This window comes from Alternaria postmessia (assembly GCF_024291825.1).
Source record: "Alternaria postmessia strain BMP 2775 chromosome Unknown scaffold_6, whole genome shotgun sequence".
NCBI lineage: Eukaryota > Fungi > Ascomycota > Dothideomycetes > Pleosporales > Pleosporaceae > Alternaria > Alternaria postmessia.
In genome coordinates, this window is record NW_026260079.1 from 442,171 (window position 1) to 457,253 (window position 15,083).

At 50.9% G+C, this 15,083-nt stretch overlaps 6 protein-coding genes across 6 annotated transcripts; 4 read left to right on the plus strand and 2 right to left on the minus strand.

The window, feature by feature from the left end:
• Window positions 1–2,612: 2,612 nt before the first annotated feature.
• J4E82_001661 (uncharacterized protein) lies at window positions 2,613–4,850 on the plus strand (the record flags this gene model as incomplete). Its single annotated transcript, XM_051727969.1, has 1 exon — window positions 2,613–4,850. The coding sequence occupies one exon, from the start codon at window positions 2,613–2,615 to the stop codon at window positions 4,848–4,850; it is 2,238 nt and encodes a 745-aa protein (XP_051592324.1).
• Window positions 4,851–5,005: 155 nt separating this feature from the next.
• On the minus strand, window positions 5,006–6,121 carry J4E82_001662 (uncharacterized protein; the record flags this gene model as incomplete). Its single annotated transcript, XM_051727970.1, has 4 exons — window positions 5,006–5,259; window positions 5,312–5,664; window positions 5,731–5,960; window positions 6,017–6,121. The coding sequence occupies 4 exons, from the start codon at window positions 6,119–6,121 to the stop codon at window positions 5,006–5,008; spliced, it is 942 nt and encodes a 313-aa protein (XP_051592325.1).
• A 1,011-nt stretch (window positions 6,122–7,132) lies between these two features.
• Window positions 7,133–8,135, plus strand: J4E82_001663 (uncharacterized protein; the record flags this gene model as incomplete). Its single annotated transcript, XM_051727971.1, has 3 exons — window positions 7,133–7,427; window positions 7,482–7,706; window positions 7,771–8,135. 3 exons carry the CDS (start codon window positions 7,133–7,135, stop codon window positions 8,133–8,135), a joined length of 885 nt encoding a protein of 294 aa, XP_051592326.1.
• Window positions 8,136–8,836: 701 nt separating this feature from the next.
• J4E82_001664 (uncharacterized protein) lies at window positions 8,837–9,926 on the minus strand (the record flags this gene model as incomplete). Its single annotated transcript, XM_051727972.1, has 2 exons — window positions 8,837–9,265; window positions 9,318–9,926. 2 exons carry the CDS (start codon window positions 9,924–9,926, stop codon window positions 8,837–8,839), a joined length of 1,038 nt encoding a protein of 345 aa, XP_051592327.1.
• Window positions 9,927–11,909: 1,983 nt separating this feature from the next.
• Window positions 11,910–12,827, plus strand: J4E82_001665 (uncharacterized protein; the record flags this gene model as incomplete). Its single annotated transcript, XM_051727973.1, has 1 exon — window positions 11,910–12,827. The coding sequence occupies one exon, from the start codon at window positions 11,910–11,912 to the stop codon at window positions 12,825–12,827; it is 918 nt and encodes a 305-aa protein (XP_051592328.1).
• Window positions 12,828–13,706: 879 nt separating this feature from the next.
• Window positions 13,707–14,921, plus strand: J4E82_001666 (uncharacterized protein; the record flags this gene model as incomplete). Its single annotated transcript, XM_051727974.1, has 1 exon — window positions 13,707–14,921. The coding sequence occupies one exon, from the start codon at window positions 13,707–13,709 to the stop codon at window positions 14,919–14,921; it is 1,215 nt and encodes a 404-aa protein (XP_051592329.1).
• Window positions 14,922–15,083: the final 162 nt, after the last annotated feature.

The following is a 15,083-nucleotide window of genomic DNA, read 5'->3' on the forward strand; positions in this document are numbered from 1 at the left end:
GCTACGACCGGCCATTTGAACATTGCATCGAGTAACGCCTTGGGAACTGCCCTCTTCCCACCACACTTGCTCTGCTCTGCAACACTCCCAAAACACACCTCGACAAAAGCGCATAAACAACAATCTCCATTCTACGCGAACGCCTCCGTTTCCCGCTCCCCCAAAAGGAACTCCCTCCCCTCTTCCTTCGCTGTGTGAGTTTAGCCCTCTTGAGGCGGCCAGCCGTTGGGTTCCACTTCTTCCCGTTTGGGCGTCCCTTATCTCTAGCCAATCACACCAGGACCAAATGAAAAGCAACCCCTCGACCTTCTCCGAGGACGGAACTGCTGCGTCAAGCGTGAACTCTGCCCTGGGGATATGATGTAGTCTCCGCGTCGTATCGTGATTGCATCTTGCTCAACAGACCGCGATAGACGTTGATAGACATGATAGACATGACAGCATACCTCACCTCTAAACGACAGGCAAGTAAGCCGCGAGAGGCGCTCCAATCCCGCTCAACTGCGGCCAGCCTGCAACAACTGGCGGGGCATAATTGCCACGCTACCTAGCTATTCAATGCACCTCATCCACTCCGATGCCACTGCAAGCTCCTGTAGCAACGACGCGCGCGCGCAATTATCCAATATATTATGCTCCACTCAATCCCACCTTGAGGCTATTCGGCCAGACCTCACGATCGTGGAAAAGGTGGGACTCTTAATGAAATCGTACCCGCTTATGGGTAAGGTAGCGTCGCGTTGTGAGCGTGGATCATGAAGCGGTCCTTGAGAGCTGAGCAGTATGGCGTGCAGCCATCCCCGGTCGTCTCTAGCACCACGCGAAGCCCTGCCATCAGACCAGAACCCACCCACTCCGCAACTTTCGCCGCCAAAACTTTGACGTATGCGCGCGTCGAAGACGTTGCAAAACGTCTGCTTTTCATCCTTCTATCGATTCGCCGGTCTTTCTACGGTCGATACACCTTCACCGCTCCTCAGTGACGACGTTCTCTGGTTCCTCGATGCCGTTTACGTCGTTTCTGCAGTAGCAACCGCCGGACAAGGACGACAAGTCCTCGTGATGTCTCGTGACGTCTTTTTCCTACATGGCAGTAATTTGTTTTGGTAATATCCCACAACGGCATGGCCGGCTGTGATGCAGAAGATACTGAGCACACTGTGACCTCACAGTGGATTATCACGTCAAGTATCTAGGGTTCTTATCAATCCGGGACGATCATGAAGCTGACAGCGACGATCTCCATATGCCTTGACGAGACATTAAGGATAAAGACGTCGACAAGCGGCAGGTGAAACAGCTTGAACCCTCTGAGCTAGTAGACCAGCAGCGACGCCTTGATGATGAGTTCGACCTGGACGTGGACGAAATCGATTCCATGATCACAATTGGTATGGACGACACTACCACGACAGGTACGTCAGCCTGGTATACTGCATCTCGCAAGACAGCTTCAGGGCCAGTCGCTTAATGGTAAGTGCATACCCAGTAGATCTTTGACCAGGGATGTAAGAAGCTTGGAACACAGCCTGGAACCAATCATTCGCGTGAGTGAGAGAGGTGTAGATTTATTGTATTGCTGAAAACGTCCATCTAGCTTACAAGAACAAGCAACACGACGAAACCTTGGAACATAGCCTAACAGAAGTTTGTTTTTGCTGCCGTTCCGGCTCATGAGCTTGTAGATGTGAGGTACGCCTCCTTGATCTTTCGGAAACCACAGCTTGTAGCAAAGGCCGACCACGATTACGGCCGGGCTTTGAAAAGCCACGTTACCTAGGTGTGTAGTAGCAACGTAAACAACTCTGAGAGCCGGGCACGTGCGAATTCCTAGATGGTCGAATGCAACCTCATTTGTTGTTCTCGTGTACTAATCGCATGATGCTTCATCCGTGCATATGTACCAGGTGCAGATTCTAGCTTAGACGCCGGGCAGTCTCGCCGAGACTCAAACATCGTGGCGTTAATTCCGCCATCTTCGGGTCGCATCGTGCGCTTCACTAAAATTGCGCCGCCGGCCAGTGGCCCACAACCTCACGATACCGCAAGAACTTCGGATTATGCTATTCGAGTGCGCCGATGGAAGATCCACGGTACTCAGCTCCCAAGGCTGCGCAATGGCCCCATCCCGAGGTCGAGAGCCAAGACGACTGCCACTGTGATCTGCCCGTGGATTTTACCGCGTAGATCAATGCAAGACATAGCAATATCAATCCACATCATCCACATCATCCACAGCATCCACAGCACTCACGACATCAAAGCCAGATGTTCTCAAATCTCCGGCGAATCTGCTCTTCCGGCTTCCGACGTTCACGGACAACGCCTACCTTGGCGTTCCTTGCCGAGACGCCATCATGAAGTTTGTTTTCCGGACCGAGGCTCAACTTGCCACGCCAGTGTCGCCCCTAATACCTAGGTAGTTGACAACAATGGAGCAGCTTGTGACGCGGGGAAGCGTTGCTTTCACTCTCGACGACTGTGGATACAAAACAAGACGACACCTGCGTTTGCACTACTTTAGCATGCCCGACTGCTCCACCTGAAAGACCCTTTGAGGGTCCACGCGCGACATCAAGGCTATCCCTGGATTCTCAAATCTACGTGGCAAAATGTCTTCAATTCTCTCAACTGAGCCCGTTTCGCCGAAAGCTACTCCGCTCCCACCACTGCCGTCTGAGGATCCGCTCACGTCCCAACAATGGAAGACACTTCTTGCTATTGCGGATGCGGTCATCCCAGCAATCAAGCCCATGTCCACGGCGAAGACGCGCACTGAAATCGCTGCGACCGACACCGATTACTCGACCGCGATTAGCAAGCTGAGGGCTCTAACGCCGGAGAATGACCCTGATGCGGTAACAGCGGTGAAGGACTACCTGGATGACTATGCGAGTCAGGATCCAGCGTTTCGAGCGGAATTACAACGTGTCTTCGCTATGTACATGCCGCAGAACCAAAGAAAGGAGCTGTGTATGGTGCTGAATGTCCTGAATACTAGAGCGGGGTCGCTGGCACTGACTGGTTATCTTACACCAATTAGCGAACAACCCGCTCATGTAAGAGAGTCAATCATTCAGGGCTGGGCTACCGCGCGGCTTGGAGCGCTTCGCCAACTGCGTCGCTCGTTGGTGATCATTACTAAACAGGCTTGGATCAAGACGTCGCCTGCATTGAGACGCGTTATAGGCGCCCCACGCGTGCCTCTGGGCATGAAGCCTGGGAAGGGCTTCGACTATGAGTTTATTCAGATTCCTCCCGGCGACAAGCCTGAAGTTATCGAGACAGACGTGGTGATTGTGGGAAGCGGGTGTGGAGGTGGTGTGACCGCGAAGAACCTCGCGGAAGCCGGGCACCGTGTGTTGATCGTAGAGAAGGCATATCACTGGACTCCAGATCACTTTCCCATGGCTGAACTGGATGGATGGCACCATCTTTTCATGAGTGGATCATTTTTGACATCTGATGATAGTTCTGTCAGTGTTGTAGCAGGTCAGTCCATGGGCGGTGGAGGTACTGTCAACTGGTCTGCTTCTCTCCAGACACAGGGCTACGTCCGTCGCGAGTGGGCAGGACGAGGTCTTCCATTTTTCACATCTGCAGAATTCCAAGAGTCTTTAGATCGTGTCTGTGATCGCATGGGCGTCTCAGACAAGAACATCAAGCAGAATCGCAACAACGAGATACTACTTGAAGGTGCCAGGAAACTCGGCTGGACCGCTAAGCCTGTGCCACAAAATACCGGTGGACAGCAGCACTATTGCGGTTATTGCAACTTTGGCTGCGGCTCGTGTGAAAAGCAAGGCCCGGTAGTATCCTTCCTCCCTGACGCTGCCCGAGCGGGAGCAAAGTTCATCGAAGGCTTCCACGCAGAGAGAGTCATCTTCTCCAATAAGAACGGCCGAAAGATAGCAACCGGCGTACTTGGCACATGGACATCCCGTGACGCTCACGGCGGCGTTGCTGGTTCCCCCCTAACAACCCGCCGCGTCCTCATCAAAGCAAAGCGTGTCGTCGTATCAGCAGGAACCATGCAATCTCCGCTTCTCCTCATGCGTTCTGGACTCAAGAACCCGCAGATAGGTCGCAACCTATACCTTCACCCCGTCACCTTCCTTGGCGCTTATCACAAGGAAGAGATCAAACCTTGGGAAGGCGGGATCCTCACTGCGGTAGTAGGCGAGTTCGAAAACATGGACGGCAAAGGCCATGGTGTCAAGCTTGAAGCTACGAACATGGTTCCTTCTGCGTGTCTTATGTGGGTTGATTGGAAGAGCGCTATGCAATACAAAATCGACGCGGCGAAGTTGAAACACATGGTTGGGTACATTTCCATTGCAAGAGACCGCGATACAGGGCGAGTATATCCAGATCCAGTCGACGGTCGTGTGAGGTTTTCGTACCAGACATCCAAGTTTGACCAAAAACACGTATTAGAAGGTGTTATTGCGCTGGCGAAGATTCAGTATGTGGAAGGAGCACAGGAAATCTTCACCGTAATACCCAATATGCGACCATTCGTTCGGGATCCTTCCATGCCAGCAGGCGATGGTATTAACGATCCAGAGTTCCAGACCTGGATCCAGGATATCAGAAATATGGGCCTATCATCACCTGAGAGTGTGTATGTCTCCGCGCATCAAATGGGTACTTGCCGGATGAGTGCGAAGGAGAAAGACGGTGTTGTTGACCCGGGAGGCGCTGTCTGGGGCACTGAGGGCCTGTATGTGGCTGATGCGAGTGTGTTCCCTAGTGCTAGTGGAGTTAACCCCATGGTTACAAATATGGCCATTAGTGATTGGATCAGTCGAGGGATCAAAGAGGGGATGGAGGAGAGGCCGAGGTTGTAGGAGTATAATTCCAAGGAGGTTGTGTACCTCCTGACGGGAACACTAATGACTTTGAAAGATGGTAATAGATATAAAGCGCTTTTAGAATTCGAGTGCTATGAGAATGCATGATAGCTTCTGTGATTGACGCACGCTATGCTACTGGAGACTTTTCTTCAATGATTTCCCCAAGCCTTTTGCAGAACATCCCTTACTGAGCTCACTTTGATCTCAGGAAACACCTGGTTGAGTGTCTTTTCGGGCTTCAAGTCAAACACCCCGTCATGGAAAAACTTTCCGAAAGTTGCCATGAGTAACTGGGCATTCTCCTTGGGCATGATAGGATAGATGTCTTTGTGAGTCTCAAGCTCAGTTACCGTTCCTGTATTAAGCTTTTCGATCGAGTCGTATGTAACTCTGAATTTTATTCCTATTTTCATGTTAGTGAGTACACTATGGTACTTCCTGGCGGGATATATCACCCTTGACCTCTTCTGCAGTCTTGACGAAATCATTCCAGGTAAGCCTGTCCCCAAGAATGTAGCTCTCCTCGTCCCACTTTGGGAGATTCAAGCTCGCAGCTACAAACTTCGCAATATCCACAGTGTGGATAAATGAGATTGGAGTTGTTCCGGTACCGGGGAGAGCGGCAAACTCGTTTTGCATGTCGACGGCCATGGTAAGGGGGGTTACGTGTGTAGGTACGTGGGGGTAACCCCAGTAATCAAGAAAGAAACCCACATAGAACCGCGTGTGTTCGAGGGATGTCTTCTTTAGGACCTCCACACCCTCGAACTTGACGCGGCCGATGATGAAGTTAGCGGCGTCGGCTTGCCTACGTGGTACGTTCAATGTAAGCAGTGCTTTTGCCAAATAGAGTCGGAATTTCGCTAGCACTTACTCTCGAGTCATGGGGACACCCCAGATACTTGGAACAAAACGCTTCGTTACCTTTGACGCATCTGCAGCCATCACCAGGTTGTTCTGCGGCTTTGCCGAAGTGGTCAAAAAGATCGTGGAGATCACTGTATGAACATCATTCTCTTCCAAGATCTTCTTCATACTCTCAATGTTGTCGTAATCGACAGCGATGATTTCACAGCCAATCTCGGCTGCAAGCTTAGGGTTCGCCTTGATGTTCTTAGTACACCGAGGTTTCTTTTACCACACAAGTAGTTTTTGCTTACCGATCTGCTCAAGATCTTCACCTGATGTTTGCCCTGGCGAAGAACCGTCTCCGCAATAGTGCGACCCAGGCCATTTGCACCACCAGCAATTGCGATGACAACCATGTTGAATGATTTCGGGAAGTTTTCAAAGAGCATTGATAGGAGATCTGTAGCAATGATGGCTTGAAGGTTTTTGACAGAGACCTATGGTGCAACGATGCTCTATATGCGTATGAAACGTCAAAGTGACAAGCTCAAGACGTATACGCATAATTATGTAGTCTGGAATTAGAGTTGAGTGTTCGTCCGTTTCAATCTTTGTAACTCATTGTTGCGAGTGCGCATAGTGAATGTGAATACGTCGGACGTCAAAACTCGGAGAATCATTAGTGTTTAATAAACAGCATGGATGTTTAGCTAACAAGAGGCGTTAAGACTTAATAAGCTTTTTGCGCAATCGAATTATGAGTTTCTTGCCTAGCCTTGACAACGGTTATCCACATAGTTGATTTGTGGTCAACCCTGGGTGGCTACAGTGGTAGCACGCAGATCCAAATGGTGGACCTCTCGGATATCAACACTACATCAGTATTGACCCAGCGATTGCAACATCGCTCTGAGAAATGATAGGTGGTGGTCTGTTGTTTAGTGCTGTTCGTGCATGGTGATGTTTATGTCGTACTGCAATTCCCCGCAATAGTTGTTAGCCCGACGGCGAAGAAAGAAGTCCCGCCAGCCGGCGCTAAAGTCCACCACCTGGAGAAGCTAGAATAGGCGCTATGTCGCACAGTCCTTGCAGCGACACCTCCGTAATTTCTCCAGCGCGTTCTACACTGTTGATCACTGATCGGATTCTACTTACCAGAAATTGGAGCTCGCACCTTACGCCTCAGCCATCTCAATGTGGCTGGGATACCTGTATAGGTTGAGGTCTTACCAAGCGACGATATCAGGGACGAGAAGATGATCTTTACACAGCACAGTGTTCGTCCGTCTTCGTCTAATCGTGTCAATAATCTCTAGGTATATAGTTCTTTCGCGATCTACTCTCCCATAGTATCGCATCAAACCGAACCAGAAAACTCACATTCAATCCGCGCCTCCACCATTTACTGCAACCCTTCGAATCTTACAATGGCACCGTCTTGGTTTGTTGCGCATCTAGTGGCTTGCGGTATTCTCTCTTCCGTTCAAGCTCTCCAACTGCCAAATTATGTCGGGTTGAAGACGTCGCAGAACAATAGCATTCTCGATATCACATTCCACAATCCGAACTCGACTCTGAACTTCTGGAATCAAGACACCACGAACGGGTTGACTGATATCGTAGCGAAGCTTCAAAAGGACAATGAGACCAAAGTCGTTGTCTTTCGGAGCGACGTCCCAAGATATTGGATAGGTCACCTCGATCTAACAATGCCTGACCTCAGTAAGTCATCCCGTTGAACATTTGGATTCGAACAGAACTGAGGATTCGAAACAGCGGAGACGTGGCCAAGTTACGCCGAGCTTATTTATAATATCTCTGCGCTACCGCAAGTTACCATCGGCGCTGTAGAGGGCAGGGCGCGGGGTATTGGAAATGAATTCCTTGTTTCGCTCGACATGCGCTTTGCAACCAAAAATGATACTCTGATCGGACAACCAGAGGTTGGCAGTGGACTCATTCCAGGCGGAGGAGGAAGTCAGTTTCTTCCAGGACTGATCGGTAAGTCATATCTCTCTAAACTCTTCACATGATACATGGACTGACTTCATCTACCACCACTTAGGACGAGGGCTAGCAATGGAATATATCCTGAGTGCGAAAGATATAAGCGCTTCCGAAGCAGAGAAAATTGGCTGGATAAACAAGGCTTTCGACACGTCGGCCGAGATGAACACCTACATCGACGGTCTTACTTCACGCCTGCGACTGTTTCCTCAGCAAGCGCTAGCGAGTGCTAAGAAGTCGATCAATCGGCGGACAGCACCAAAGCTAGAGGATATTCAACCTGACGCATCAGCTTTCGTCAAGCGTCTTGAGGATCCAGTTGTGCAAGCATTGAGTGCCAAGACAGCAGCTGTGTACCAGAAGTCTTCAGCCTTCGAAATCGAGCTTGATCTAGGCAATTCGCTACTGCAGTTATACCAATAGACTGAGAGCGACGATGGTGTATGGTAGGGAAGCCAATTAAGCTTGGGGTCGTCGTTGCGCCGGACAAACGAATGGGCCCAGAACTCTGCCTGAGCCCCATGTAGTTGAACCTTTGGGTTTAGTACAGATGAAGATATGCCTTCTGTTCCTTTCGCTGTCGTTATTCATGCCAACATCTTAATGTTCATTGTTCCAAATAGACATACATGTATCTAAGCTCTGCCGCCATCGAATATGGTTAGTATGAGTTGTTTTGATATGTATCTACGCTGGTAAATAGATATACTATACCCTAGCGTGGGTATAAGGTTCTGTCTGGGTCAGCTATAATCATATGCGGTGATTTGGTGGGTATATCTGGGTATACTTGGGTATACCATACCCAACCTCAACCCACGCTTTGACCACCCCAACCCAACCCAACCCAACCCATACCCACCTTTAGCGCTGGAATCATGGGTTAGAGGTTGTGGTTGGGTTAGGGTCACCAAACCCGACCCAAACCCGACCTAACCTTGACCCAACCCTGACCCATTCACCAGCGTATATGTACCTAAGATCGACTGGTTCACCCGACAAGTACATCAACGAGATCACTAGAGAAGCAAATAAACACCACTCACAGTAATTCACATGAAGATCTAATGAGTAAGCTATCTTGCCTAGGACTTTATTTTCGACGACCACTTATTGCGACAACCTCACAAACCCAACGTTTGGAACGATTTCACCGTATCGACAATAGACTCCTCTAGATCTCTGTACTTCATCCCCAAGATTTCGACCGATCGTTTGTTACTGTATCTATACAGCCTGTCGGTTCCACCGTCTGGATAGTCACCACCTGGCGTGGCACCGGCCGAGATTTTCCTGTTGTATTCAGGAAAGCGTTTCTCGATGATGGCGAGTATCTCTCTGTGTGAATAGTATCCCGCTACCGTGAAGAAACGCTTGTTCGCTGCTGCGGGTTGTTCGAGTGCTGCGACATGTGCTGCAGCAACATCGCGGACGTCTACCCACAGATAGAGAAGGTTATTGTCGGGTATCTCGTCTTGGAATTTGCCCTGTGCCGCCTCAAGAATACGTTGGTTGGAGGTATTCATGCTGTCAAGAGTCTCCAGACCATTAATCTGGCTTCTTGTTAGAAATTGTTCCTTTATACCTAGAGCTGGATGAACTTACAACCGGACCAAAGACCATTGGAGGATTGATGACAGTAATGTCAAAAGCAGGGTTTTCGCCCGCTAAGAACTCCCATGCAGCCTTCTCGGCAAAGGTTTTGCCAGCGCTGTATGCCATGATAGCGTTTGCTTGCGCTTCTTGTTCGGTGACAGGGTTCCAGTCTTCTTCCTGATAGATGTGACCTGGCCGAGTGCCTTTACTGGCGTCGGCCATTGCGGCAAAGGAAGAAGTTATAACGACACGTTTCACTGAAGGAGCGCTGGCCTTGATGCTCTTGAGAATTCCAACCGTGCCTTCGACTGCTGGGTCTATCAAGTCTTTCTTAATGTCGGCGATGTTGAAGCGGTTCGGGCTGGCCGTGTGCAGCACTGCTTCGAACGGCGGATTGGAGATGACGGCCTTGTCAAAAGCGCCTGGTGTAGCGATGTCTGGCACAACAGCGAATCCCAATTGACCGTTCTTGACATAGAGTTCGTAAGCTGTCGTGAGTTTTCCGACTTTCTCTTGGGTGCGGACTGTAGTGACTACTGAGTGCTCGCACTTCAGCAGTAAATCGAGAGTATGGGCTGCGATGAAGCCATTGCCACCAGTAAGGAGAACGCGCGTCATTTTAGAGAAATGGGATGATGTAAACTATATGCTTCAAGTAAAAACCAGCAGGACAATATTGATCAAGCCTTGGTGCCGCTGTAATAGACGCTACAGCTGTCGAGTATAGCTTTTCATATACGCACAGAACGGTGTTTGGGTTGCGCCGTCGGTTCTTTCGGTCTGCCGGTGATGGGTCAGCCCTCAGTTTAGCTTGCCTTGTCTGGATTCCCTCGTCGGATCAACGGTATGTATACAACGCCGTGCTAGGAGTAACTTGGTGTACCTGAGAATGAGACCAACCACTAGTGTAAAACAGGGTTTCGTGATGGTCGAAGTACTCGTCATGTCGTATGAAGCTCCGCGTCTGATTATTAAACAATTATGGGCCGGTAAGCGGTTCACCTTCGAAGTCACATTGCGTCAGCTCCCAATATGATTACCGATATTGCAGTGTGTATTTGTTGTTTTCTGTACAAATGTTGTTAATTCTGAGAAATTGGAAAGCGAATGCATCGGTCTACGTATAGACAGGGGCCAGGCACTGTGCTGTGTCAAGAATCCATACTAGTTTGCATCGTAACAGTACCTTCATGTCCAAGGGTCAAGCCCTGAAAGCCGTCTCCCCAGACGTTGCCCAAAGAATGGATAAACCGAGATCGTGACTATCGACCGACGACTGCCTCTTGGTAAAGACGACCACGGTAGCGGTCAATACCACCGAATGAACGCATTTTGACATCGCGCAGCTCATGAAATGTGTAGACGGCTGTCTTGACCGCGATTGCGCTGGTATTGTCGAAGAAGTGGGCTAAGATATCCAGAAAGGAGACCATACCTGTGGTTTTGTGAGTGAGAGGTGAGTCGCTCTCCTCCTTCGCGTTGGAGAGCCTGGGAACCCTCTCTGATAGCAGACTCAGTGATCGAGAGCTGGTTTTAGATAGCAGCTTTGGTCAATTTGTCGTCGTGACAGGCGACTTCCAAATCCGCATACCAGATAACATCTCAGACGTAAAAGCCGCGATTCTGAGTGTAGCCATAACGATAGCTGGTTGAGGACTCTATCAACCACTGGAGCTGCCGCTCTGTTAGTGTTAGCAAGTTAGTTTACACCATGTAAGACTGATAACACCACCCGATAGATGTCGTTGTCACAGCATCTGCTTTCGTATCATACCCTCTCTTTCGTCTTCCCACACTTCATCTCATATTTCTCTGTGAGCTGAGGTTGGCTTTATCCGTTCTGCGTATGCTGCGGAAGTGTACAGGCACTGTATAGCGGCTTTCGTCGGCCTTCGCTTATCAGCACTGCCATGCAGTGTATCGACTCGAAGGATCATGCCCAGATAGCGCCACGGCGAAGGATCAATGGCCTCTAAAGGATCAGGCATCGCATGAGGTTGGTGAGGCGAAGGCGCCCCCAGGTGTCTGGGAGCCTGGCGATAGGTACGGCCAACGCGCTGCCTGACATGTGAAACAAAGGCAGTAAGGCACAGATGATCCACCGTGGAAGGCCAGAATGTTGAAGCACATCTGATTCGCTCTCGGTCCATGTGCCGCGTTGATCTGTGCGGCCCGGATAAGGGTCCAAGCTTGTGACATCACCGTCGCAACGTCGGTGGGATGGCCTCGAAACCTCACTCGCCCGTTGAGTTCCTCGACGCGCGATCTCCAGCTTTGCTACCGCGAAGAGGATAGGCGTTGTCTTAGGACCCTGAGCGCCTGAAACTACGGGACCCAAAACAACGTGTTGCATGCTACCCGTAGAGTTTGTCGGTGTGTCTCTTATAGTGCACATGGCGCCTTTTCGCTCAGGCAGGGTTTGCCTGCGATTGCGCGAATTGAAGACGACGACTGCCACGCAATTCCTTGACCACTGCCACCGAGCACGCCATTGCAGTACTCTCTTCCTGCCTCAACGACTCCTTCACCACCACACCGACCCCGCCTGAATACAACGCAACGTCTACAAACCTCGACGGCGACGCCATCACAATCATCACCATGACCAGCGTACTGAAAGGCGGCTTTGGCTCGCCAAATGGTGCGCCTTTGCTGGCGACCAACTCCGGCACTGAGTTTGTCAACACTGTCTGCCCGCTCAAAGGCGCCCTTGATGGCTATGACAACACAATACCCTGCAGCAAACAGAAGATCCACGTCCCGCAAAACTTCTGCGATGCCATGGCCATCCGCGAAGAAGTCTATGGCGAGCAGGGCGTGCCTCTTGAAGCCGAGTTCGACGAAGACGATGCCCGCAGCTGGCACTGGGTCGCTTATGCTTCCGTTGCCACCCACACAACCCACCCCCCGAAGACACTGCGCCGCTCCGACTCTGGCAACACGCCCGCTGACGACGCACGACGCGCCTCTGCCACCGCCACCCGCGTTCCCGTCGCGACTATTCGGCTCATTCCTCCGCCCCACGGACCGAACAAGTACGTCGACGAGGACAAGACGGACAAACACGCCGATGCAGACCCACCCGGCGAGGAACAGGAGACTAAGCACCCGCCGGAGCCTTACATCAAGCTCGGCAGACTTGCAGTCCTGGCGCCCTACCGAAGCCTCGGCCTTGCGAAGCTGCTCGTCAACGCTGCGCTCGACTATGCCATGATGAACCCCGACCTGATCTACCGGCCTCCGTCTCCCACCGCTTTGGAGATGGCACAGATGCTGGGCAACAACAAGGAGCGCGAGATTACTTGGCAAGGGTTGGTCATGATCCACGCCCAAGCTAACCTCCAGAGCATGTGGGAGAAGCACGGTTTCCACGAGGAGCTGAGGAACGACGACGGTGAAGTCGAGATACCAGCAGAGCCTCACTGGATCGAGGAAGGCATCGAACACGTAGGCATGTGGAAGAGACTGTCTGTCGAGAAACGAAAGAGGTTGTCTCTATCCTCCCTGGACTCTTCCTGAGCCTGGTCGCGTCTCCGCCCGCGTACATTGGCTCAACATTTTCACGCAATTCGCGTGTATGAGCCTAGAAATCACTCTCTACTTCTTTGCGGACCCCTTCATAAGACTATTCACTTACACTTGTGTTTCAAGTCTTCACGCCGGGCATCACCCAGGATCTATCATCGCTACAAGACCCTGGATATTATGACGACTTTCACACTCGTTTCACCCATGCGACGATTCAACATTGCTTATACCCCCACACCGCACGATCACGACGACACGGCCGAACTTCACTAAAACTTGCTTTATTTGCTTATAGACAAGAGGGATAGGAGTGCAAGCGATAGATGGCGTAGCGGTATTTTGTATCAAATCAACACCAAAAGTTACATCTCGTACATGTCATTTATTTGCGTGTTCACCTGTTCTCTGTCATTACACGAAATCCCGTTCCCACTGAGTTGTGATCCGTGTAGGCAGACACTAAAGTTGGCTTGCTAACCGTGTGGTACTACTCGGGAGTGCATCTGGAGGAAGGCGCATGCCATCAGCACGACCACGTCGCGAACACACCAGTTTTATAACATTCACAGCACGTGGGCACAGTGGCACAAATGAAGCACATCAGAATACCTCCCGCTGTCGAAAAGTGATTGATTCGGCGCCTCTACCACATTCCGTCGCAAAGAGCTAGTTCCGGTCTCTCACTTCCCTCTGTCTATTTATCTTTCCCCCACGTCATCAAGGGAAAGCGACGCGCCGCTCTTCCACCGCTTCAATACTGTTGACCAGGATCGCACATCACTCGCTTCCATGTCCGAGACCACAATCACGAAACCCAATCTCTCAACTCGAGTCCTCAGTCTTCTCCGCTCACTTTGTCGGCCCATCATCATGCTTCCGTTTATCGGTCTTACAGTCGTTATCTTGCTCACCGCGCTCTACGGCAATGTCCACGCTATTCGCCTTCCCAGTGCCGATGGTAAACACAAGTACAAGGTCGCTGTCAGCCACTTTCCTTTAACAGACACTGCCCGAAAAGATCCATACAAGCCGGATGAGGTCCGCCGGCTTATGGTCAGCCTGTACATGCCCGTACCCAAGGAGTCATGCTCGAACGAATGCCAAAACAGCTACATGCCCCCTCAGACCGCTGCGATTGCGAACGAGCAGTTCATCGAAGGCGGGAAGCGTGATGCAGGCATATTCGAAGAGATGGCCTATGGCGTTTGCTGTGGCAGTTCTACCGACATCGATGCAAGCAAATTCCCAGTCATAGTCCTGGAACCGCATGTTGATACGAGTAGACTACTCTACTCTACCATGGCACGTTTCATTAGCGCAAACGGTGTCGCCGTTGTTGTCATCGACCATCCTGGCGACGCTTCCATTGTCCAGTTCTCTTCCTCCCGCACTCGCGACCTCCAGACTGTATATAACAGTGGTACTGTCCCTCTCTCGAACTTCTCCCCCATCACAACCTGGAACACCACAGTCCAAACTGCTGTCGACACGCGCATGGCCGACATCGCGTTTACGCTCTCTCAGATCAACAACGTCGCTCTTTTGCAACAGCATTTCACAACTCAACGTTTTACGTCAGGATTGAAGACAGCGACGTACGGTATCATTGGTCACGGCCTTGGTGGCACAGTAGCAACCTCACTCGGTCTCACCTCTTCTGCCGTAAAGTTCAGCATAAATCTTTCCGGTACACCACCCCTCTTATCTTCAGATGTTCGAAACGTTCCTCTTTTCTTCTTTGGTCGCGCCGACTTCCGCCGCGAGCACGACATCCACTGGCCGACGACCTGGTCGCACCTAACTGGCCCAGCTACGGAGTTTGACCTCGACGACTCTGCCATCTTCGATGCGTCCGATCTTCCCATGATTGTTGAGCTAGCTAGGACGGAAGGTGGAAAGAAGGGCACCAAAGCCCGCGGGCTGAGTGGGAACGCTCCAGCGGAGGGCGCGCGTGCGGTCACCTGTTTTCTGGAGAACATTGTGAAGGAACATTTCAAGCTGAATGGACAGGGCATGGATCTGGGTGGCTGTGTTAGGAGGTTTGAGGGTGTGAAGCCATATCCTGGGTACAAGAAGGAAGAATAGCTGTATCAGCTAATATGTCTTCGGATGGAAGACACATCTGTTAGATTTAGTAACAGGCAAAAGGAGATCAAGGCTACACAAAAGTGGAGCATCTAGGCATAGTCAAGATATGGAAATGCAGAAGTTTCGAACCAAATCGAGTTGGGCCGAGAATTTCATGAT